Source organism: Notamacropus eugenii, chromosome 7, assembly GCF_028372415.1.
Source record: "Notamacropus eugenii isolate mMacEug1 chromosome 7, mMacEug1.pri_v2, whole genome shotgun sequence".
In the NCBI taxonomy this organism is placed as follows: domain Eukaryota; kingdom Metazoa; phylum Chordata; class Mammalia; order Diprotodontia; family Macropodidae; genus Notamacropus; species Notamacropus eugenii.
In genome coordinates, this window is record NC_092878.1 from 105,852,462 (window position 1) to 105,878,819 (window position 26,358).

The following is a 26,358-nucleotide window of genomic DNA, read 5'->3' on the forward strand; positions in this document are numbered from 1 at the left end:
GAATTTAGAGAATCTATCCCAAAATGTTCACATGAACTATCTGGGTTCGACTTGTGGTAGATAAAGCATTCTGGGCTCATACTGGACTGATCAACCACAATTGGACACACTGTGATGTCACATTTCAAGGACAAAGGCCAACAACCAACTAGGCTTATTACACTTGTAACTACTATGACAAACCAAAGAAACAGCTTTTTGTCTTTCTGGTCAAAATTAACCAATGTTTCCTGATCTAAGAATTACAGAATACCATGAGAAAACACGTGGTTCTTTGGAAATCTGAAGGATAGTGCGGTGTCAAATTCCAAGACATAGTACAGAGCTGTCCTTATTAATTCAGTACACTAACTAATTTCACTGATGAGTAATTTGCCCTCTTTGCCATTCTTAGACACTTTAGTGCTGCATTTAAGAAACATAAAACTTTAACTTCATGTCAAAATGCTTTGAAATTAAACTGCCAGGCCCTGCAGCACTGTTCTTAAAAGATATTACAACATGCTTCATGCAATTTGATACTTCTCAAAGTCTGCTGTTGTTAAATACTGAAAGAAATCATTTGCTCCTGTCATTCTGCTATAAAAGAAACTCTGAATTCTCCATAATAACAACTCCCACTTGTATAGCGCTTTAAGGTTCTCAAAGCACTTGACATGTCATTTAGAGCTCAGGTGCAAGATGCCACCCAGGATGATGTGTCATTTTTTATAATGTTTTAAGGTTCACAAAGCACTTTTCCTCATGATGGCTCTGTGAGGCAGACAGCAAAGGCATTCTCATCTCCATTTTACAGATGATAAAACTCAGAGGAATTAAATGACTTGCTAATAGATATATTATATATATAGGGGCTGCTAGGTAGTGCAGTAGACAGAGCATCAGTGCAGGAGTCAGGAGGACCTGAGTTCAAATCTCATCTCAGACACTTGACACTCACTAGTTCTGTGATCTTGGGCAAGTCACTTAACCCCAAATGCCTCATCCTGAGTCATCTCCAGTCATCCTGATGAATATCTGGTCACTGAATTCAGATGGCTCTGGAGGAGAAGTGAGGCTGGTGACTGTTCAGCCCTCCCTCACTCAAAACAAAGTCAAGTGCAAGTCATGTCTTCATTTCTCTGACGGCATGATCTTCTTCGGAAATGAAGGATGAACACATATTATATATATGTAATGTGTAATAATAATATATATTATATACGTAACATATATATGTATATTAATATAACTAGCAAGTGGCAAGCCAGGATATATACCTAGGTCGCCCCAAGGGCAGTTCTCTTTATCATTTTTGTCTTTGTAACACAAGGACCTAGAACAATGCTTGGTCCATAGAAGATGCTTAATAAGTGTACAGTGGCTTGATTTGCCCATGGCGATAGCTAGCTAGTAATTGGAGGCAGGATTCAAATTTCTGGACTCCACGTCCAATGCATTTTGCCACTTTAGTTTCTTCACCTGAAAAGTGAAAGGGCTGGACAACCAATGAACTCCAAGGTCTCTTCAAGTTATGATCCAAGAGGGGAGAGAAGGGAATAAACATTTATTTATATAGCATCTACTACATGCCAGGTGATCTTTATTATTTAATTCTCAGAAAAACCCTGCAAAGTAAGTGTTATCATTACCCCATTTTAGAGTTGAGAAAATGGAGGCAAAGAAAAGTTAAGAGACTTACCTGCATCTGCATCAGTGGCCTGTACTCTTGTCAATGGTGTCTTGGGTTCAGTGTTTTCAAACACAGTAATGGCATAAGGCTCAGCTGAGAATTCTGGGGCATTATCATTGACATCTTCCAATGTGAAGACAACATTCATCTGGCAGAATCTCCCTCCACCATCTGTAGCCTTGACTAAAAGATTATAAACTGCTTGCTGCTCACGATCCAGGGGAGCAAATGTTTTCAATTCACCTAAAAAACAAACAATATGCACTAAAGAAAGAGACTCACTTGAAATGTGAGAAGAGATTTTTGCCATAGTCATCTATAACATTATGTCTATTCAGGATCCCCTCTTTTCCCTTTGCTTCTGCATGCATACTACCTGAATAAATGGCCTTCCTTCAGTGAACAACTTTGTCAGCGCCTGAGTGAACTGCTGCACCAGCCTGACAAGTTCCAGGTTCACAGACTGTGCCAGTTGCTAAGGATTTTAATCTTAAAGATTCAAAGCAAGAGCCTCTTACAGATTTTTCTGTAAGTAAAATGTCTATTTTCTGCCAGTAAAATATCCATATAACTTATTCAACAACCACATTTTTGCACATCATAGAATCATGAATTCCTCTAGAGAAGTCCAGATTTGTATGTTTGTGACTAGTTCTGTGAGAAAATATCTAATAAGGACAGTATTAGTGACAGACTGTTAATGGAATGCAATTTGAGAAGGTGAAGATGCCAGCAATTAAAAGCCAAATTAAACACCATTTGTTATTTTAATTCTGAGTATTCCAAATCATATGCTTATGATAGCTAATTGATGTATCATGTTTCTGCTTTGGAAAAAAAATCAAATTCAAAATAATGAAGAATTTCAGCAATAAAGGCAACAAAGAAGGAAACTTAAGGTATGACTTTTAAGTTGAAAGAAAAAAGTAACTTGATATAAAGTCAAAGAAAATTTAAATTACGGCCTCATGGAGATTTTTCTTTGTTATTTAACTGTGTTTTGTTTTTTTTTTTCTCTCCCATGGACTCTTTTAGACTTTAAAAAATGTCATTCATGTAACATCAAAAAAATACATAAAAAAACAAGAGAGTTATCAGTAGGATTGCTGAGAGTGACCTAATTAATTGTATCTGACTTTGTCAGAAGTTGCAGTTCACTTGCAGACAAGCATCATTTTTACCTGTATCTGCATTTAGTTTGAATTTTTCTGCACCAGGACCAGACAATGTGTAAGTAATTTCAGCATTGGAACGGATATCTGCATCTGTAGCAGAAACCTGCATGATCAATTTCCCAGGAACAGTATCTTCAGGAATTGTATCGGAATAGACACTCTGAAACATTTGAAAGAGAAAAAAATGAATTGGTGATATTGACCAGGGATTAGGCTCTGAGGGAAACATCTGAGCCATTTTCAGTGACAGTTCATAACATATAACGAAGAGATTTAACTGCTAAAAATCAAAATCTCTACATTTTTCTTGCTCTAGACTATTAAGCAAGTTAATTAAACATTATTATACACATGATAAACTTTATCCAATTAGGAACTACAAAACACAATAAGCAGCTAGGCAGCTTTGAGCATGATTTTTTACCAGAAGTTCAAATTTGCATTTATATTTCAGAATATATTCTGGATAGGAAGAGACAGAATGGTATAAGAGACAGAGAGCCTGCTTCATAGTCAAGGAGACCTCAGTTCAAACCCCATGTCTGACACAGATTGCTAGTGTGTGACCTGGGTAAGTCCCTTCACCTCTGGATGCCAACGCAGTCTCTCCTAAGTAGGAGGTCTCTATAATAATGAAAATACAAGTGCTACTCAAGAAAAGTTTTGGATGACCTAATTTGTTAAAGCAGTTAATTATTTAGCTTTACTCCAGTGATCTTAAAGAGAAATTTTAAGTAGGCTATCTTGTCCAAATACACAAAAATGGATAAATATTGAATTTTTACAACCATAAAAAACCCTATTTTTTTTTTATGGTTACGTACATATACACAACTAGTCATCAGTTCTAGATATTTTGGAGTTTATAGTATAAACAACATATATGCAAAGTCTAGACTTTTATGAGTTCAATTCCATAACATCAAGAAGACACTTGTAAATACTGAACATTTTCCTTTATTAAAGTGGTATCAAATGTGATAAAGCTAAAAGACACTATGAAAATGGCAGACCAAAAAAGAAAAATCCTCATTTTTGATATCTGAGGGCTTGTTCCTAGACCCACAGTCAACAACCCTACATGGCAGATTCCCATCTTCCAAGAAGCCTCGGTTTTTCTATGTACCCCATTTCCTGCCTTCAATCTGGATTACAACCTCTCCTACTCACCACCTCTGATCCCTATTTTCTAGACCTCTTCCTAGTCCCCCAGACTGTCAGACTCCTGGCCTCTAGATCTTGTCATCATCTACTTTCAACAAATTCTGCCACCAGAGTGACCACAGACAATTCACTCAAATTCTTTAGGCCTTGTTTTCCTAATCTATAAAAGGAAGGGGGTTGAACTAGAGGAATTCAAAGGTCCTTTCCCACTCCAAATGGATGATCCCATGACTTGCTACAGTCACACATCAGTAAATTTTTAAACCTGTCTCTACTACAATGCTCTTGTCAGAAGGGCTGTGTTTCATTTAATTCAATTTAACTCAGTTCATTCGTTAAACACCTATTATGTGCACTAATGTAGTAGGGCTAGGCACTCACTATGCTAAGCATTTGGTGTGCTAAGATGGAAAATAGCTGGGTGGATCACTATTCTTAAAGAATTTACAACACTCCTGGGTAGAGGTGGGGCATACCCTGGGCAGAAATTAATACTACAAAAGTCATGGTGTAAATAGAGGAAAAGGAAATATCTAGACAAAATGTTGTAGGGGAAACTGAGGAAGGGGAGGAAAGAAAGAAAGAAACAAGTACCTACTATGTGCCAGGGACTCAGCTAAGCCTTTTATGAAGACAATCTTATCTGATGCCCACCACAACCCTGGGAGATAGGTAAAATTAGTATCCTAATTTTATAGATGAGGAAACTGAGGCAAACAGTGATTAAGTGACATGCCCAGCATCACACAGGTAGTAAATGTCTCAGGATAGATTTAAACTTTCCAGGCCCAACACTCTTACTTTCAACCATCTTCAGCAATGCCCTGCCCAGAAAAAGGACTCAATTTCTGCTGAATTAATTGGAAGCAGTGAGTAACAATAATGATGAAACATGTAAAGTTTGGTTTTTTTTTTAATGTGCTGTGACCTTATTTATTTATTGCTTCACTTGATTCTCCTCCACACAGATAAATTATATATACTTAGTAAACCTCTGCTGAATAATTGGTAAGATCCAACACCGTTGTAGTCTCTGGTCTCCATCACCAGTTTCGGGTGCTGGGTTGTAGTTCTGGCATTGTCAAATATAATGGCTTGATCTTAGGGCAGAGGTGTGGAACCTGCAGGCTCAAGGCCACATGTGGCCCTCTAGATCCTCAAGTGCAGCTCTTTGACTGAATTCAAACTTCACAGTACGTATTTGTTCTATAAAACTTGGAGTCAGTCAAAAGGCCACATCCAAGGAGGGCATGCTACTCCCATTCTCTGAGACTGAGATTCCTTCTCTGTAAAATCAGGGGATTGGATTAGATGATCAATCTCTAAATTCCTTAAGGCTCTGACATGGTGATATCTATTTTTCAAAGCTAAAGAACATGTTTCAGGAGCACTTCTGAAGCATTTTCTACTCCTACCCTCCCTGTGATGTCTACCTTCTCTACTGAAAGGAGAAAAAATAAAATCTGTGATGCTAACTCTGCTAAACTAGGTGCCAGACTTAGTTCTATAATACTTTGAAAAGGCCAAGCTCTCAACAAGAATGGGTATATAGTCTCTCCACCAAAAAAGGTTCTAATCCTTCTACCACTTAGTTTACTGGTCTTCCCAAATTCTGGGCTGAAAAAGAATTCACCAGGCAGTGAACCTTTACATGGAAAACATCTCAGTTGGGGTGGTCTTCAGAGGAGAGGCACGACGATCTCAATGACCCAGACTGAAGCCGCTTTCACTTAAAGAGACCTGCCAGAGGTGATACAATACTACCGTAGACTTTGAGAACCCATTGGAATCACTTCCATTCTATGATGTACTACAAAAATAGAGGATTTCAGTGGAAGATATGCCTAAGGGCAAATCATTAACTCTTTAGGAAGCCAGATTCGGAACCTGGTGCTCAAGACTGAAGGTGGTAAACAGGCATGATAGCAGCTATCTTCTCAGATAAACCATCCAATAAATTTTACTAAATGGATTTAATTCATCTTTGAGTATAATAGAAAGAAGAAACAATTATTTATTTGGAAGGGTCAGCCCATTATAAGAAACTCCTGCTTCTTCATACTTGACTAATTCAAGGATTAAGCATAAAATTCACTTTTAGATACATGATGGATGCATCTGCCAGGTAAGTTTCATACCTTTTCACAAATGGGGCTGTTGTCATTTGCATCAAGAACTTTCACTTCCACTATGGCTTTTGAAGAAAAAGCGCCATCTGTTGCAGTGATGGTGAGAAGGTAGCTGTCTTTCTTTTCCCTATCTAGAGGTTTCTTCACATAGACTTTCCATTCATTTTGTATATTTTCCACTCCAAACTGTCCTAATGGATCTCCTCCTATATTGTCAAGAGGGAAATTATATTATTAAATTAGCTGAAATAACACATAAAACTAATTATACAGAAGGTACTCAGTTTGTTTAAAAGAACTGAAGATATTTTTGTAAATGAAAACATAAAGTATTTTTACCTTTGTGTCAAAAAAATAAATGCAGCATGAATCAACCGACATGCACTTATTTAAGTGTCTATTACATGACAGACACTCTGCTAGGTGCTGGGGGTACACATTAAAGCAAGGTTTTTAATATTTAGTGTGGTACCCAAAATGGAAGTACAAATGCTGCCAAAGATTCATTTAAGCTGCCATCTATCTGCAGTTGTGCTATTAAAAATCATCATATCATTTATTACAGGATAAGTATATGTTTCATTGAAATGTGGCAAGTAATAAAAAATGAAACACAATCTAATAAAACAAATTTGAGTCTTATACAGGCAATAAAAAATGCCATAAAAGAATCTGAAATAGAATTTAAAAGGTGTTCTTTCCAACTATTTATACTGCATTTTACAACTAAAACCTTCTCTTCACTGCCCATTTACATATAACTTATTTCTCCAGAATTTCTGATTCCTGAAAATTGTGATTCATTGGCTTTGTGAAATTCGACAGCATCTATTAAACAATTGTTTCTATTATTCTTCTTACCTGTTATGTAGTAAGTCACTTGTCTATTAATCTCTTCCGTATCAGCATCCGTGGTACTTAATATAGCAATTACACCACCAGGTGGGTCATCTTCACTCACAGTCCCTTTGTAAATTTCTGCAGTGAAGCGTGGAGGATTGTCATTCACATCAGTTACAGAAATTTCCACAACTGCTGTGGAAGACAGCTGAACCTTCTCCCCATAATCAGATGCAACCACTGTGATGTGGTATTTGTCTCTCTTTTCATGATCAAGTTCTTTAAGAGTTGTAATCCATCCAGATTCCATATCTATGGCAAAAGACTCAATGACATCCAAGCTTTGTGACTGATCTAAACTATATAGGACTTGGCCGTTGATGCCTGAATCAAGATCAGTTGCCTTAACTTGGATGACTTTACTTCCCCCTGGTAGGTTTTCAACGATAAATGCTTCATATGGATTGGACTCTAAGACTGGACTGTTATCATTAGCATCTTTCACCTGAATGCTGATGTCTACAGAAGACACAACTTCAGAATCTTCATGAGTGCTCTGGGCTACTACTGAAAACTGGTACCATTTTGTGGTCTCATGATCAAGACTCTTCTCTAGTTTCAATTTCCCACTGTGTTTGTCAATGACAAAGAACTCACCCCCATTGCTTTCAGGTGTATTACCTTTGGTTAAGCTGTATAACACAGGCCGACTATGATCTACTCTGATAACATCCATTTCGGTTCCAATAGGCAGGTCTTCTGAAACAGTGTAGGTATAAAACGGCTCTGAAAATTTGGGAAGGGGGGTTTCCGGTGGGAGGATTTTCACATAAACTGGAACAACAGATTCTTTTGGCGGAGACCCACCATCCATTGCTCTCACAAAGAAAGTGAAAACTTCATTTTCTAAGCCAACCAGGCTTTCTTTTGTTGTAATTATCCCAAATAGTTTGTTGATTTCCAAATTCTCCTGGACACTTTCAGAATCTGCTTCTATGGAATATGTGATGTCTGCATTGGATCCCTCATCAGCATCTGATGCAAGCACTTTGATGACAGATGTGCCTTTTGGGGCATCAGAGCCAATGTTCACTTTGTACTTGGTTGCTCGGAACTGAGGAGCGTTATCATTATCATCTGTAAGGATTACATTGACGGTGCAGAATGCAACCTTCCCTCCAGTATCCTTGGCCATCAGTCGAATTGCAATTACTTTTTCTCCTGCAGTTTCACGGTCAAGTTTTTCAGAGGTAAATATCTGTCCTCTCTCATTTGTGTAAAATCTGTCTTTAGCAAAGTCATTCACAATATGGTAAGTAATTTGGCCATAAATTCCAGAATCCTCATCAGTTGCTTTGACTTCAATCACCAGGGTCTGCACAGGGGCATTTTCAGCCAGTTCAACCTCATATTCATTTTGCATGAAAACAGGGCTATGCAAATTGGCTTGGATTACAGTAATCTCAACATGGGCTGAGCTCCTGAAGACTCCATCAGACACAGAAACATTAATATTGTAAAATGGCTTTAACATCTGTCGGCGCAGGTTTGAAAGGGTGATTATGCCTGTCTTGCTATCAATTGCAAAATTCTTATGCTCATTACCTGACAGAATGGAGTATTCCAGTTTGTCAATATCTGAACTATCTGCATCATGGGCTTTCACACAGGTCACAAAATGTCCATGGGGGGCTTGCTCACTTATTTTAGCTTCATAGAGGAGCTGGTCAAATGATGGCGGATTATCATTGAGATCAGTGACGTCCACTGTCACGATCATGTCACTGCTCAGTGGGGGCATGCCACTATCAACAGCCCTTACCAGCAGCTTATGCTGGTGAGTCTCCTCATAGTCCAAGGTTCTCACCAATGAAATGAGGCCACTACTGCTATCTATGTGGAAATGGTCAGGATTCTTGCTGTGATTTCCAAACAAATGGTAAGAAATCCCCCTGTTAGGGGCAGAGTCTGAATCTGTAGCCTGAACCTGAACAACAGATGTTCCAATCACGGCTGCCTCAGACAGGGTTGTGGTATATGACTGCTGGGCAAAGACAGGAGGGTTATCATTGACGTCTTCAACTATTACGTCAACGAAGACCTCAGCATGAACCCCAGTCAAGGAGTCAGTTGCTCGAATGCTTAATTTATATGCAGGGTGAGATTCAAAATCCAAAGGAGCGATGACATTTATAACTCCAGTATTGAAGTTGATGGTAAACTGGCTGTATGGATCTCCATCTGTAATGCTGTAAAAGACCTTAAGTCCTTCGGGGCTGTTGGCTTGTACGTGGACAACTGGGCTATGCAACTGGATATTCTCAGGGATCTCAGCACTGTAGAAAGCCTTTTCAAAAATAGGCATGGCTTTGTTCATAACTGTAATTGGCACAATGACTTCAGCAGAGAAAGCTGGGTCACCGCCATCTTTGGCTACTATGGTGATGAGATATTCCTTATTTAAGGTGTCTGGCTCAAATTTCTTTTTCAAGGAGATTTCACCGGAAGGCCCAATTTGGAAGTGCTCATGGTGCTCCTTAAGGTAATAGTGCACTTCCCCATTTCTACCAATGTCTTTGTCAACAGCAGTCACACAGCGGATGACGTGTCCCACCTCAGCATCAACTTTGACAACAGCATAATAAGGAAGATTGACAAACACGGGGGCATTATCATTTTGGTCTTCTACGATGACTTTTACCACGACATGTGCCACCACCGAGGGTTTATGTTCTTCTGTTACTTCTACGACCACATCAAAAGCCTCTTGCTGCTCACGATCAAATGGTATGCCTGTGGTTGAGAGCACTCCCGATGTGTGGCTTATTTTAAATCTGCTGTCAGGGTTGAGGATGTGATAAAACAAAGGCTTATTTATTTCATTCCCAATGGTAGTAATAACAGCGATGGTTCTGGCCTCTGTAGAATTCTCCTTTACTGTGGCAGAGTAGGAGTTCTGGGTAAACTTCAGCTGACTTTCTTTGCTTTCTTTCACATTGATTTTTACAGAGGTGTGGCTTGTAAACCTGCCATCAGAAGCTCTCACTGTCAACTCATATCTGCTTCTTAATTGGGTGGTGTTTTGTATGGTTATGGCACCAGTCTTAGGATCGATTAGAAACTTCTCACCAATATTGCCTTCAGGAATGGAATACATTAACTGTGAAAAAGCAACTGAATCAGCATCTGTAGCATTTACTGTGATGACTTTTACTCCTTTGTACGTTGGCACCAAAACAGATGTTTCATATAATGTTTTGGAGAATACAGGAGGGCAATCATTAATGTCAATTACACGTATAGTCACATTGGCTGCATACTCTGCAAATAAACGTGGGGTTCCCATGTCATGGACTTGCACAGTAAATTGGAAAACGTGTGCTTCCTCATAATCCAAACTGAGTATGGTTCGAATGGCACCAGTGCTTGAGTCAATGGCAAAATATCTGTGGGCAGAAGACTCGACGATCTGATAAACAAGCAAAGCATTTGATTCCTTATCAGCATCCATAGCTCGAATGACTAATGGGACATTTTTGTCCGTTAAGACCACACTATTGATTGAGGCTGATTCACTAATGAGTCCTGTGTATTCTGCCTGCATAAAGACTGGCACATTGTCATTCTCATCCTGAAGATGCACCCAAACTGTTGTATTAGCAGACAAACCAGCCATGTTCGTTCCTTGCACTATCAGGGTGTAAAAGGGGAGAGTTTCAAAATCCAGAGATTTTTGAGTAATGATAACTCCGGAGTTGGGGTTGATATCAAATGCACCACCTATGTTTCCATCTTTTATTTCATACACCACAGATGACTGACTGTGTGCACTGACTATCCCAATAAAGCTACCAATGGAAGCAGCTTCGCTGATTTCAGCAGAATATTCTTTAGAGGTAAACCTGGGAATGGCATTATCAGAGATGGTGACAAGGATGTGCACAGAAGTCATTTCACTCATTGGAGGATTCCCTTTGTCTGTAGCTTTCACCATCAAATCATATTCTCCTTGGTTACTCTGGTCAAGCTCTTTGGCAGTCTTTATAGAACCTAAGATAGGATCTATAGTAAAGGAATTCCCAATATTCCCTGCAAAAAAAAAAGAAAAAGAAAAAAATTATTTTATGTATATCTTAGAGAAAAAGGGGAAAAGATCAAAAAGTATTTAGTGAGTGCCTACAACATGTTAGGCACTGTGCTAAGTTCTGGGGATACAAAGAAAGGCAAAAAAGCCAAAACACAACAGTTTGCATTCAGTCTCAAGAAGTTCACAGTCTGATGGAGTAAAGAATAAAGAACTTAAAAGATAAGACAAGCAGAGACATAAATATAAACATCTGAAATACAGAGTTAAAAACCAAATTGACAGAGGAATATGGTAAGCACTCAATATTGGAATAGAAGAGTCTTCCTGCTTAATTTTTAATCTACAGAAAATCTACTCAAAGTTCATTTTAAAATATCAGACACACTTTTAACACTTTCTCCATAAATTATTAATAAAATATAATATACAAAATACATACTGGGCCAAAATGACAGCCAGTCAAGCTCAGTTTTCCGCTGCCAGTGATTACCATTGGTTAGGAAGTATTCTATCTACATTATCCCTACTTTCCCAAATCTAGTACCAAACTATTCAATAATTAATCTAAACTGTTAGTGGACCTATTTATAATACAGAACTTCTTAGGACAGTAAGTTAACTTTACTATTCTCTATATAGCAAAAATTGTATTTTATTATCTTTAACATCTCTGAGTGCACTTTAGGTACAGGAATTTGAATAGATTCTGTGACCCAATAATTTAAGATAAGATGCTTATCTAAATGTAATCTGCCAATCACATTTAGAACATCCTCACACCTCGCTCTTAGTGCTAGGAATGTAGTAAGCACTCAATAAATGTGTTGATTTACTGATTATATTGTTAATTGTAGTGTTCTAACCTTGACTGTATTTAATGTAATTACATTTTCATAAAGAAATCTAACATAAAAAAATAGAGATTTAATGATATTTACAGTCTTATCACTCTAGGCAAGGTGCTGCAAAGATGTGACAATAATGAAATTGGAAATAGTTTTAAAGTATTGATCTAAACAAAATCTGTCTTATTGGAGCAAAACAAAATGAACATAATCAATCACAGGAGAAAAGCCATTTTTACATGTCTCCAGGGAAAATTCAACTAGTCACGAAAATGGTTTTTGGATAATTGTTTCTTCCCCCAGGGACTGATGTTGTACAGTCAAAAAAAAACACTGAACTCTAAGGAACTGAGCTCAAATTCTGCCTAAGGTGAGTATTATGAGTGTGATCCTAGGAAAGTCATTTGGGTAATTTTCTCAACTATGAAATGAGGCTAGACTAGATCAGGGATGCTTAACTTTGAATCACTGAACTTTTTTTTTTTAATTGGTAACTATTTCAATGTAATTGATTTCCTTTGTAATTCTCTATATTATATATTATGCATTTAAAAACCTTGTTCTGAGAAAGGGTCCACAGGTTTCACCAAGCTACCAAAGGTGTCCAGGACACAAAATATATTAAAGTTTCCTGGAAGTGGACTCTAAGATTTCTTCCATTTCTAGGTCTATGATCTTATGATTCCCCTTGAATTAGTTCAAACATTGGGCCCTTCTACTATCACCTTTTTAAAACACAAAGACCACATTCTGGATGAGAAATAGTGTGATTTAGTGAAAAACATGCTAGGACCAAGAGATACCCAGATTCAAATTCTGATACTAGTTATATGATATATTGGCACATCAGCACAACCCCTCTCAGCCTAGTTTTCTCCTCTGCATAACAAGGACCAATGTAGGTGAGATCATGTACATAAAATTCTTTGCAAAACTTAAAAGAGCTAAATAAATGCCAACTACTATTATTAAGACTTGTCTTCTGAAAATTACTGAGTGCTACAAGATGTGTATCAGAAGTGGGTGGTTATGAATAAAACCTTTATGTGAATGGAATAAAATAGATTTTTATCATACAAATGATGCCAACAGATACATACGAAAATTTCAGCTACAATTTAAATAGCAGCTGCTTCCTAGAAAGTAGCTGCGTAGGCCTATGAGAATAACTTTTATATTATCAAATCTATAACAATGACTTTTTCTAAAATGATGTTCAAATTATGCATGAGTAGGTTGCTGATTTATTATCTTTTTCTATTAACTGTGACTTTGGATAAAGTTCCAGTCTTAGAATACCAGATTACTAATCCTATCAGCCACTGCAAACATCTAAAGAATGTGCTTGCCATATGTTTCGGCACCAGCCATCATATTTGAACCTCCCAGTTGTTAACAATTATGCAAAAACAAAGCCAAGGAAAAGTTTAACATTTACTCCTACAAAAATTCAGTCTGTTTGTGTTTGTGTCCAAATTTTTCTACTGGAATGTTAAGGAATGCACCAGAGGAATGCTGGTCCTAGACTTTGGTCTAGGTGCTACACTTTTGGAAGGCTGAAGCCAACTTGTCTTAACTCAAAGGCACTGATTCTAAAGTATAATAAATTTTTAAAATTCCACTGAAGGATCACTATTACCCTTCTTAGGAGTAATGCTTTCTATTTTAAGTGTTTGAGAATATAAAGAAGAACTGGTCTTTAAGCAGATTAAGTAATAAAGTCTCCCCCCAAAAAATTAAAAAAGATAAGGATTTTGTTATGATCCTTGACTCCCATTTACTTAAATTTTGATTATATGATCTGCAGGTAAGGCCTCTGTCCCAATTATGCCTTAGGCCTAGGAAAAATGTAGAAATACAAAATATGGATAGGTATTAACTTAGAAGGAATGCTCAGGAAAAGGGACCCCCAATATTCCACCATCACTGTAAGAGGGGGAATGATTAGGGAGAAAGAACTCTCTTCTTCTCAAGCTCCAAAATGAGTATAAGTAAAGTAACCAGCTGCTGTTAACTTAAGAGTGGCTCTGAGGGAAACAAATTGCCAAGAAAAGTATGTTTTCTTGATACTTTCTTCATTTTCTCATAGTGCTTGGAAAGTGGAATCAGCATGAACATATAAATTCAAAAGCCATCCCTAATGAGCCCTAAAATGTGGGTTTTATCCTATTACCCGTATCTGGGTAACCCCATCATCTCTGTCCCTGCCTCAATTAGAGGTGACTGCGAATACCCTGAACCGCTAATGCCAGTGTGACTAGGAGGCTCTGAGCCCCTGCATCATTTTATTAAATGTTCTTTAAGAAAGTGGGAAAGACTCTTCTTCTACAGGCTTTTAATCATCCCTCTCTTTCTTTGAATAAGTCAATAAATAGCTGAACATAAAATTCTCTAATCTCCGAGGTTTTAAATAAACATCATGGCTATGCTCCTCAGTAACAGTGTCCCAACAATAAAACAGTTCAATAACTCTTTACAATATATCAACTCTGGAAAAGATCGCAGCCAAAGTCCCATTACTGTGTTTCAAATAAGATAATGTCTTCAAAGCATAATGCTTAAAGCGACATGGAACAGAGCCGGGACTATAATTTCATTCGTGTAACGAACTTGCTGCCCTCTACCAATTCTGATACGATTTCTGTTCTATTATTTATTTAGTTATCTGAGGCCCGGAGAGGTCTCCGGGACTTCCCAGTCAGTATATGTCTGTGGGCATGATTTGAACCCAAGATTTCTTAACTCTGAAGGCAGTTCACTATCAGGTACACCATGCTGCTTTTCAAAGACTTCAAGTATTAAAAGCTTAAAGCTGCACTAAGACTTTTAGCACACCTTTTCAAAGCAACTGTTACTGGATTATGAGAAACTCAGTGGCCCAGGACCACCCATACCCAGCAGGCAGAGGGCATACACTCTTTGCTAGGAGCATCAGTGCTCACTGACCTTTCTCAGCAGCCACTCTGACCTTCCAGACTCCAAACTATGAGGCAATATGCTGCTTGCTCCTCCTTGCCAACCTCACTGGAATTAACTCCTTTCCTGAACTAGCTATGCTGTATATTTTACTGTCTTCCTTCCTTTACTGGACTTGCTTGTGGACCCAAATGATTTACTGTGCCAAGGAATTTCCATCTTAGTCACACTCCCTTTCCTAGTCAATCAAGAAAAAATTAAGCGTCTACTATGTGCCACACACTGTGCCAAGTGCTGGGGATACAACAAAAGGCAAAAGAGAGTCCCTGCACTTGATGAGTTCAGTCTAATCAGCCTTATCATTATCTAACTTCTAGCATGATATTCAGACCTTGATGGCTTCTGGGAGGTCTAGGCATGATATCAATCTCAGATCTGTGATTTAAACGCTTTTCATAAAGTGGAAGTAAATAAGATGTTGGGGGTGCCAGTCCAATGAACTTAAGTACAAAAGAAATCTTTAGGTCACTGTAAACATACCTGATTCAATAGAATACAAAACTTCAGCATTTTTTCCTTTATCCTTATCTAGGGCTGTAACCTGTAATACAACAGATCCCACGGCAGCTGACTCATAAACCCGCCCTTGGTAGGAGGAGCTGGTGAACCAAGGGGCATGGTCATTCATGTCACTGACATTGACGATGACTCTGGCAAAGCTGCGCTTGACAGGCACATCTTGGTCTCTCACCTAAAACAATCAGTAACAGCTGTTAGAGATGTCATAACAACATACACATCTGTACCAGGGATAGAAGAAAGCTTGAAGACTCACCATCACAGTGAGAACGTGCTGGTGAGCAGCCTCATGATCAAGTTTCTCAGTTGTATAAAGTGAGCCAGTTGCCGGATCAAGACGGAATTTCTTGAGGCTCAGGGGGTCAGTACTACTTTGCAAAGTATAGATCAATTTGTTTTTTTCATCCTTATCCGTAGCGCTGATTTGCAAAATCTCTGTATCAGGCACTGTGTCTTCTGGAATGAGGACTTCATATTTTGACTTGGAAAACTGAGGGCGGTGGTCATTTGTATCAATCACTTTGATGAGCACCTGGAATTTAAATATGAACAATCTGAGTAACACTATTATGCTTAAAGAATAAAGAAAAGAGCAGAACCAGGAGAACACTGCACAGTAGCAGTAATACTGTAACGATGGTCAGCCACGACAGACTCAGCTACTCTGATCAAGATGATGATCCAAGAAAACTGCAAAAGACCCATGATGAAAACTGCCATCCACCTCCAGAGAGAGAACTGATGAACTCTGAAGCATTCTTTTTTCACTTTATTTTTCTTGCCTTTTTTTTCAACATGACTAATATGGAAATATGCTTTGCATGTACAATGGATACCATGCTGCTTGCCTTTTCAATGGGAGAGAAAAGTACTGGAAGGAGGTAAAGAATATGGAACTCAAAATTTCAAAAAAATGAATGCTAAAAATAAACAAAAAAGAATAAGGAAAAAATAAAGTATAAGCAACAAAATCCATTTTCTTATGAAAACAAATAAAATACATGAGATGCTCCTGCTGGGATGCCAACTCCAAACTCAATAAATGTTGGCAGAAAAAAAATCTGAATTAACTACTTGAGTATAACTAAGTTTAATTTTCCCAGTGTGAGAGTTAAAGTCACATTTTAGAGAGAGAGGTAACCTGAAAATTAGGAAAATTTGAGTTCAGCTTCTACATGGGATAATTACTGACTGTGTTGTCCTGGACAAATCTCTTAATCTGTCAGGATCACAGGCAGCTCTCTAGGGTTGCAGAAAAGGCATTTGTCAGCCTTGGTAGAGGGAGTTTCTTTACTAGGAGCTCCCTAGACCAATGAAATCATGGGTATAGTCAAAATTTAAAATCTCTTCCCAAATATTTCTAGAAATCACAGTTAACTGTGGGAAGTTTCAAAGACAGAAGGGTCAATGTTCTCTGTCAAGAACAGCCAAGCTACTATACCTGAATGAGAACATAATTCATATTCATATAGTGCTTTTAAGGTGAGCAAAGTTCACTCTTCACAACAATTCTAAGAAGGAATGCAAGCGTTGCTACTCCCATCTCAGAGGTGAGAAAATAGAGGGCCCAAGTAGTTGGTTAAATGACTTGCTCATGGTCTCAGAATCCCAGAAGCATGATTCAAATTCTGGTGCAAAGTCCACTATATACCATGCTACCTTCTTGTAGAATAAACCATAAGCCTTAAGACAAGTTTCAGCATTTGAATATATATTTTAAAAAACGGCCACTTATTTTTCAATCTCTGTCTCTATTTTTAACCACAAATAAAAACTAGTTTACTAATCTCTACAATGAACAATGACGTTTTTATAAAAGGAATTCCAAATAGATTTTTAAAAAGTTATCATAATTAAACTAAACTAATTGTGGCAATAACCTTAAAAGCTAATGAAGCCATAGGGAGAAAAAATTCTTGTAAGAACAAAAACAGCTGCTGTGAAATCAATACAGCCTTGTGCTAAATTAAGGGAAGCATTTAACTCTGGAGATGGGAAATTATTTGTAGAGTGAGGAGGTACATGGGGCAAGGAAATGAGAGACAGATTTGCTAATGAAATCAATTCAAAGAATATTATGGAAAGAATCCCATTACAAGCACCCATTTTCTCAGTAAAAGCAGAATGATCATGGGGGTTTTGTAAGTGAAGTACATGAAATCTAGACTGTTAGAATTCAAATGTCGGAAAATGTTTACACAAACATCCATTCACACAAAATATTTTTATTAGTTATTATTAAATTTCTAATACAGATACCTTTCTTAATAGAATAATGTGTTCCAGAAAGGTTGATTGTAAATCAAATTGTTTTTTTTTCCCCAATGACTTCCATCATGAAATGAGAAATACATTTTATTGTGGACATTTTTATCCTAAGAATATATTTTCTAAATCACACTTAAGACTGTAAAATGCATTCTAAAATCATGTATGCTAAAGGCAAAAATAATTTCCATTAATTATTTATTAAGTACTTGTCTTTCCCTTAGTATATCAGAATTTAGGTTTTGGTATAGGATTTTGTTTTGAGCATTTATTAAGAAAAGGGGTCCTACAAGTCTTTTTCATCTCATTTGTTGTCAAGCCTGGCACCTGGTAGGTTCTAAAGGTTTTCTGACTGATTGAGCCACATATCACCTTCCTGTGCATCCCCAACTTGCTCAGATGATTTTGGGGGGGGGGGTAATCAAGGGTTTCCATCCATCATTGTTGCCTATGTTATGGTCTTTTGGGTTCCTGATAGCATCATCCAAAGGTGTGAGGAACCTGGGGACTCGAGGCCACATGTGCCCTTTTGACTGAGTCCAAGTTTTACAGAACAAATCTTTTCATTAAGGGGAATTGTTCTGTGAAGTTTGGATTCAGTCAAAGGGCCGCACTACAGGGCTAAGTATGGCCTTGAGGTCGTAGGTTCCCCACCCTGATCTGAAGTGTCAGCTATGTATACCAGGTCCTTATTATGCCCAAATCAGTAAGCATACTATTTATGCTAAAATAATAGTTGGCATTTCCCTACATTTAAAGATTTGTTAAGCATGGTACATACATTATCTCATCTGACCCTTACAATACTGAGGTGCTATTAATATTATCATTATCGTTGCTATTTCCATTCTACAGATGAAGAAATCAAGGCTCAGTGTGATTAAGTGATTTTCCTGGTCACACTGCTAAGAAGTGTTCGAGGAAGGACTCGAAACTGTCCTACTGTTCTTTTCACTACAACATGATGCCTCATCCAGATCATAGATGAAAAATGCCCAACAGAAGAGGGTCAAGACCAGAGCCCTGCAGCACTCTCTCTTCAGAGAGGTTACACTTTGACTGGGGTGATCACACATAGCCAAGGAAAGTGACTGTGATCGAAGGTTATCATAAATGCTATGGATCCAGAGAGGGCAGAGATCACAGGGGGCTGGAAGAAAAGCAGTCTCCTAGAAGAGACAGGACCCAAACTGATTAGGGTTGGGATAGGCAAGGGGGGGTGGGTAGGGGTGTGTGAGTGTGTGTGGGTGTCAGTGTGTGTGAGTGTGTGTGCATGTGAATGTGTGCATGTGAATGTGTGCGTGTGTGCATGCACGCACTCTCTGGCCTCTCCACAGCTTCAGTAAGACCTTTGCTAACTAGCACTTTCTCCTTCCAATTCCACTTCTGGAACCATGAGCAAATCAAATCTTATTGATCCTACCTTGCCCATGTCCATTTGCTCCTTTATGGCTCCGCTTGCCATCACGTCCTACCCTTTGCATTTGTACCCCACTGCTTAAAGCAGAATTGTCACATTCTAAGAGCCTAACTATTCATCCCCTTCCCCCATTCATCCAATCGTTCGGGAAGAATTACAACACCACTGTTAGGAAAGGGGAAACAGGTGGCCTGGGCCCTGAGGGCCTGACCTCCAAGTCAGCCCATTAAACACCACCAGGTGCAGCCAAGAATTTAACTTTCAGGAACTTTCTTCTCTGTCTGTGACCTACACCTCCAGCTTACCCTCCTCCTCTCAGCCACCCTGGTTCTGACCTTCAGTGTTCCAGAATTTAGCTCAGCAAACCTGACTCTCCCTTCTCCTGCATTCCGGAATTTGCCCTGACAAATGACTTTTTTTTTTTCACATTTACTGAATCTGCACTCCAATTCCACAGGGTCTTATCTGTTTCCGAACTCAACCTAGTGACTTAACCCCAAACTCATAACTGCTCTTCCTTTGCTGGCTGATTTCATTCGCAACTTTGATTTGTCTATCTGTAACATGTGGCACAACAGGTAGGGCCCAAGTTTCCTTTTCTGACAGATCTGTACCCCAAAGTTACAGATCATAAATATGGAAATGAAACAGAAATCCCTATGCAAGAAATTACCAACCCTTGGGTCTAGCGCCATGACAAGGACAGAGGCCGTGAGGGTTCTACTTAGGCTCTATCTCTGTCTGCATCTTCAAAAAATGTTTTCTTTTTACATTTAAGCTTTTCCCTACACCATCTAAAAGTGCATTTATTTAGCAGTGCTGTTAGCGATTAGTAGCTCATGGAGTGCAGTTAAGGGGTTCTACTACTGGACCTCTTTATTATCCCTCATAAGATTGTTGTGATGAGAGCTAGTGGCCACACTACAGGGCCCCATAAACGGATCGTTTTCATATTTCATTTACTGCACTAAAGCATGGATTCCTAAATACTGGATTTTCTCCACATCGGGGTACACCACCTGCAGGTCATATAATATTCAAGACTCTTTAAACTATTTATTTCCTTATAAAACTTTTAAGCAATTTTGTTCTAATAGATGCACTGGGGAATTATTTTTCTTGATCAAGTTGTTGTTATTTTTGTTTTTCCTAAAGATTTTAGTTCCATGAAAACCACTTTATTCTGCTGCCCTCGATGTAGCACAGAGCAACAATTATTGGAAAAAATGAATATTTAATCCTGATCAGTATTTATCCTGGTCACTGTCAAACGGGCCCCAAAGCAGAATACTTCTATTAATTCTGCACAAATTCAGAATGGATATCCTGTGACTAAGGTGGAATGAAATAACCACAATTAGTTTTAAATGACCATATGTAATAACCCTTCTCATTGAAAACAGATTATCCAGAAAGTACTACATGTGACTGCATCCTCAAAAAAACCCAAACCCCCCAAAACAGCAACAAATTGTTCATGTGGTAGCAGACTCAATAAGAAAATAAATAAATCTTTCTTATTTAAGGTCAGAACAGAATGATTTAAAGCCAGAACACTGCAATCTAAAAGAATTTCATTCTCTGACATTTGCTTTTTTTTTAATGTTCTTCCTCCCCAGTCATTTCCAAGACTGTCAAACATCAGTACAAAAGGCTCCAGTCTGTTTGTTCTGTGTGTACATCATGCATTTGTGATTTAGCTACATATAAATTTAAAAGCTTTCCCACATACTGCCTGGTTATTTTTCCGCAAGTAATTTAGATAAAGCCATGACAATTAAATTATTTGCAGATGTGCACGGCCCGTAGCTATAGTACAAAGTCTCTAATATCAAAGTTAATAGAAAACATCATTTTTGTATAATGGAAATATTTTAGGCTTATTATTTTTAAACCAAAGCATTCCTAATTGGTACAACTTCTAAACAGTTTGCCTTCTTTTCAACTTGCAACACACTGTGTCATTGTGTACTTTCCTAGTTATCTTGATTTCCATGGATGAACAAGACATACTGTAGATTACTAGCATTCTTTTTATCTGCCACAAGGCCTAGCTCCTTATTTTAAGGATAGTGGGGGCTGAACAAATATTTGTTGTATGGATAGATTGATGGATGTCTTAGAGACTGATGGATGTCTTAGAGCTATACTACCCAGAAAAATGAAGGTGTAATAAAGTACACTGGACAGGGATGGATGGAGTAACCATATAACTCCATAAATCCATAGATGGAGCCACGACCATAATAACAACAGCCAGCATTTATATACCTCTTGCTATATGCCAGGTACTGCGCTAAGTCTTTATAAATATCTCATTGGATACAATCATATACAAATATAACTGTATAAGCATATTTGCTTTTGGACTGATTTCTGTGTATATGGAGATAGTTATATTAACCTACAGCTATATTTATCTATATAACTAAATAGCTATATACATTAATATTTATGTGTATTCTTAGAAGGGGAGGGGATGGAAGGAGGAGGAGTGAAATGTACATATTTCAGAAAGAATATGAAATAAGACCATTTCTTGGGCATAAGCCAGAATCTTTAAGATTATATATTGCTGTCATTATTGTTTTTGCAACAGGATAGGAAATTAAAACTTCAGAAAGACATTTTAAAAAGAGGGGGGAAGCTTTAGCATTTTTGGTTTCTTTTCTAAAGATATCTTGGTATAGGTAACAATAATTAAAAGATAGTATTTTGATGTTTTAAAGGTGTATATCATTCTAGCGTACCAAAAAATACCAACTGGCATGAAATAAAGTTTGGTTGTTCATTCATTCTTTTGTCTGTTTATTCAGGGCTGGGTGTCCTATCTCTCCCTAGGCTTGGAAGTGCAGCAGTTATTCAAGGACCAGACCCACTGAAGACTGGCAGGAAGCATTGGCTTGTTCTGTGTCTGATGTGGGCTGCTCTATCCCTCCCACCTTAGGCAGTCGGGTAGTCCTCCTCTCCTGAAGGCTCATCACATGGGTGATAGCCTTAGTTCTGAAATCCAACTGGCTTTCGCCCTTCTGTAGCTCCAAACTCAGTTTAACTGATCTAGCATCCTGAACCTGCACAGTAACAAGATCCACAGGTATAGACCAACAAACAATGTTTATAATGTAAATCAATTGCCTACTTTACATCATTTCCTTACTGAATGAAAATATTATAATCTACCAAGATTACTTAATATCAGAATCAATCTCCTCTGTTTTATATGGACATTACTTAGGAATATGACATTCACAGATCTGGAAAGGAACAATCTTCTTTCAACAATCACACTAGTAATTCAATTACCTGAGTGACGATGACTGTGGTTCCATCTGTTGCCTCCACTGTCAGGTTGTAGTTTGATTTTTGCTCTGCATCAAGAGGTCTGGCAACAATGATGGTGCCAGTGCCCTTGTCCACATCAAATCGGCTGTCGTAGTTGCCACCTTGTTTAAAATAGTGGAAAGATAAGTGTAAAGAAACAGTTGTCTGGTCTCATAGAATTTCTCTCTCTCTGTCTCTCTCACATACACTCACACACACACAACAGTGAATTTGTGAATTCTGGTACTTAATGGAGATGAAACAAATCTTTCAAACACACTGCTGGACTGGTTGACCTGACATCCTTTCCTATGAGGAGACTCTATGATTCTATAACTCCTAATTGGTTATAGAAATATACACAATTTATCCGGGCATTTAAGGTTTTCTATAATTTGGTTCAGACCTACATTTCTCACTTTATCTCATATTACTGTAGCCACTATATAAATATCCATCTCACATTCTCTTTCTGATCTCTTCCTTTTTGAGGACTTTGCTCAAGTTATCCTCCAAGTGTAGAAGGTTGGGACTGAACCATTTAAATCTAGACAGGTCATCTTCAACTTTCAAAACACTAGAGTGGCCACTGTGACAACAGCTGGGTACTAACTGGTAAGGAATTTGCTTTGACAAAAAGTGGTTCAGAGACTAGTATAGGTTGTGAGAGGAATGGAAATGAGAGTAAAGTGAAAGAAAAATTTTAAAATGGGAGAAATCCTGGAAACGGCAAGCAAGAGTGCTTTATACGTGACTAAAATCTTTTCTGGATGTAATTCATTTTATTACATTTCAGGTCTTCCAAACGTCCCTTGGAATTATTGGTCAATAACCACATTGAAACATCAATCAATGACAAGAATCAGTCATTTAAGATTTGAACTGCTCATAATAATAACTATGATGGTAGGAAGCAGATATTTCTAACAGGATAAGCCTGTTAATACAGTTAATGTTGATAAATATTGGTCCCTGAATTTAACAATGAATAATTTCCCCATTTTAAACATTGTCTAACCAATGTTAGATGAAACAAAAGCTATTTGTCCTAAATTGCACTTTCTTCAAATATGTCTCCAGTTATAATATCCATCCTTCATACGTGGGCATACAAACTTAAGGTCTTGCAAAATTAAATTTGGGGATTTCATTGAAATTTCACTGTTTATAACTATGAGATGAAACGAGATGGAAGTCGAAGAAATACTGCCAGACATAATCCAATGCAACGAGGACAAGAAGTAGCTTCTAATTTATGTTTGTAATCATTCAAGTTCATGTCTGAAATGGAAGACTATGCTTATGTAATGAAAGGAAAAAAGAATGAAGACAACCATCCCCCCCTGAAAATAAATGATTTCTACACCATAATTATTTTAGATCTCATAATCCAGTAATAAATTATGTGATCTCAGCAGATACCTTCTGCTGTACAGTTCAGGTCACAAGCCATCTGAAAGATGTAAAAAACTTCTCTAGCAAGACTGTCTCCTGGCACAGCCAAAAAGAAGCAAACAAGCGTGAAAGGCAAGCAGAGAACATGTGGGAAAGCAATCCAGTTAATTCAAACTGCAAGAAAGGAGAGTAGTGCAATGAGATCTGCACAACAGAAGCCCAAAGACTTAGCCATGGGACAGTACAGTAATAGTCCAACCGCCCTACTGCAATTATTAAACAATTCATTAAGTAACTGACTTTTTTTCCCTTATAACTAAACTACTTGTTAATACGACTAAGGATAAACGTTAACAACTTTCTACAATGGCCAGGGTAGGCAAAACAGTAGACCGCTATTCTCCGAGTTGAAGGCGCAGAGTCTAGATTGGGGAGTGGTTCATGTGCCTCAACTTCCTGCAGTGATGGGTCCGGAGGGTTTGGCCCTCCCCCACGGATTCCTACAAGCAGCCCCCTGAATGGCCAGTCATATGTGCTGCTAATCATCAGAATGTCAATGTCATCAAAAGACAATGTACTTTCAGGGGAAAAAAGTGAGTTGTCATCTACCTTAAGTAGCCAAGACACCTTGTATACACATCTTTCACTGTCTGAGAGCTTTTGTCTTAGTAACAGGAAAGAAAAGACGCTAGCGTAAGCAAATTTGTTCCTTTACATTTACAAAAAACAACAATAACTCGGAAATGATGAATTAGGATAATTTTAGTGACCTGTGTAGACAGGTAAACTACTTGCAGGATGACTTTAGTGAGCTGTATATTAATGTCAAGAAGAATGTGGCTCAAAACTCCTAGAAAGTCTGCAACTCTTTGTTATGCAGCATACTTCTTAGTCTATTCATATATGCAATAATTCACATTTCAAAATTATAATAATACAAAGGCATAATATTATTCTCTCATATATACATATATAATATTGGCTCTCATATACGGAAGGGGAAAGAGAGAGAGAAGGAGAGATGGGGAGGTGGAGAGAGGGAAGAAAGGAAGAGGACGGGGAAGGGGCAGAAGAGATATACACATTTTGGCCATGATGTCAATTTAATCAGCAAAACTTCTCCTGATGAAGAATGGCAATTTTTCTGTAACTCAGAGACCTAAATGGCCTGGGGCATGGACATTAAGCACTTGGCCAAAGTAACCCTGCTAACATGCATCAAAGACAGGAAAAGAACTCAGAACATCCTAAGTTGAAGGCCAGTCCCTTTACCATGCCACAAACATTGCCTTTCATGTTTTAAGGTGCCCAGGGCCTTAAGGTTTATGATGCACCTTTTTCATAATAGGTATGTAAGGTGTGCACATATTCATGCTCATTTGTTGATGAGGAAAGCAGGTGAAAAAGATCTGCCAAGGTCCCAGAGCTAGTAAGCAAGAGGTAGTATATGTACTGTTATACCCATTTTACAGACAAAACTGAGGCTCAAATAAGTGAAGACTTGCCAAAGCCATATAGCTCATAAGTGATGGAATGGAAATCTAATCCAGAGTATTTTGTTTGATTCAGTAGTCATACTGGCCTAGAGGCAGCTGGTGCTGCAGTGGATGGAATACAGGGTCTGGAGTAAGGAAGACCCAAGTTCAAATCTGGCCTCATACATTTAGTAGAGTTGTGTGATCCTGGGCAAGTCACTTAATCTTGTCTGACTCAGTTTTTTCATCTGTAAAATGAGCTAGAAAAGGAAATAGCAAACCACTCCAGTATCTTTGCCAAGAAAACTCCAAATGGGGTCACAAAAGAGTCAATCAGAACTGAAAAATAAATGTTTATTCCCTTGTCCTCCCTTCCCCTTTTTCATTTAAATTTCTTTCCTTAGACAGATTCCCAAAACTTCAGTAGCAGCAGGGCCACTACCAACAATTTTAGTACAGAAGCTCATCCCACACTCATAGTACTAACAACTGATGGTAAGCCACCTCACTGGGCAGAAAGTAGGAATTTATGGTTCCTCGTTCAGTCATGTTCAACTGTTCATGACCCCATTAGGGTTTTCCTGGCAAAGATATCTGAATGGTTTGCCATTTCCTTCTCCAGTTCATCTGACAGATGAGGAAACTGAGGCAAACAGGGTTAAGTGACTTGTCCAGGGTCACATAGCTAGTAAGCATCTGAGGCCAGATCTGAACTCAGGAAGAGGCCCAACACTGTACCAACTAGCTTCCCTAAGAATTTATAATCTTGGCTATAAGCTTTCAAATAAAAAAAGTTTTTAAAAAAGAGAGAAATTCAGCAGGGAAAAAGTTAGTTTTAACATCACAGATTTGCTGAATTATTAACATTTGCTGGGGAAACTCACAACATAATTTATATGCCCTTTTGAAAAAAATTTATTGATTTATTGCCAGACATTTTAGAATAAAAAGTTGCAGTATGGAAGGAAATTCTTTCTGTCTCTCCTTGCAGACTTTATTTGAGGCCAATGAGCTAACAGAAATGGAGTACAATAACGAGAAAAACCAGATCTAGTTCTATGAAGTTCAATCT

At 38.1% G+C, this 26,358-nt stretch overlaps 1 protein-coding gene across 3 annotated transcripts in view; it reads right to left on the bottom strand.

Annotated features, from left to right (window-relative positions):
- Positions 1-26,358, bottom strand: part of FAT1 (FAT atypical cadherin 1) — a 167,876-nt gene that overhangs the window by 34,044 nt on the left and 107,474 nt on the right. For all 3 annotated transcript variants that reach the window (XM_072625190.1, XM_072625188.1, XM_072625189.1), the window contains exons 7-13: positions 22,399-22,538; positions 15,664-15,939; positions 15,369-15,579; positions 7,002-11,069; positions 6,150-6,346; positions 2,854-3,007; positions 1,682-1,915 (exon numbers count right to left, since the gene is read on the bottom strand). In XM_072625190.1, coding sequence (XP_072481291.1) covers positions 1,682-1,915; positions 2,854-3,007; positions 6,150-6,346; positions 7,002-11,069; positions 15,369-15,579; positions 15,664-15,939; positions 22,399-22,538 — 5,280 coding nt within the window. The remainder of the gene's footprint in view (positions 1-1,681; positions 1,916-2,853; positions 3,008-6,149; positions 6,347-7,001; positions 11,070-15,368; positions 15,580-15,663; positions 15,940-22,398; positions 22,539-26,358) is intronic.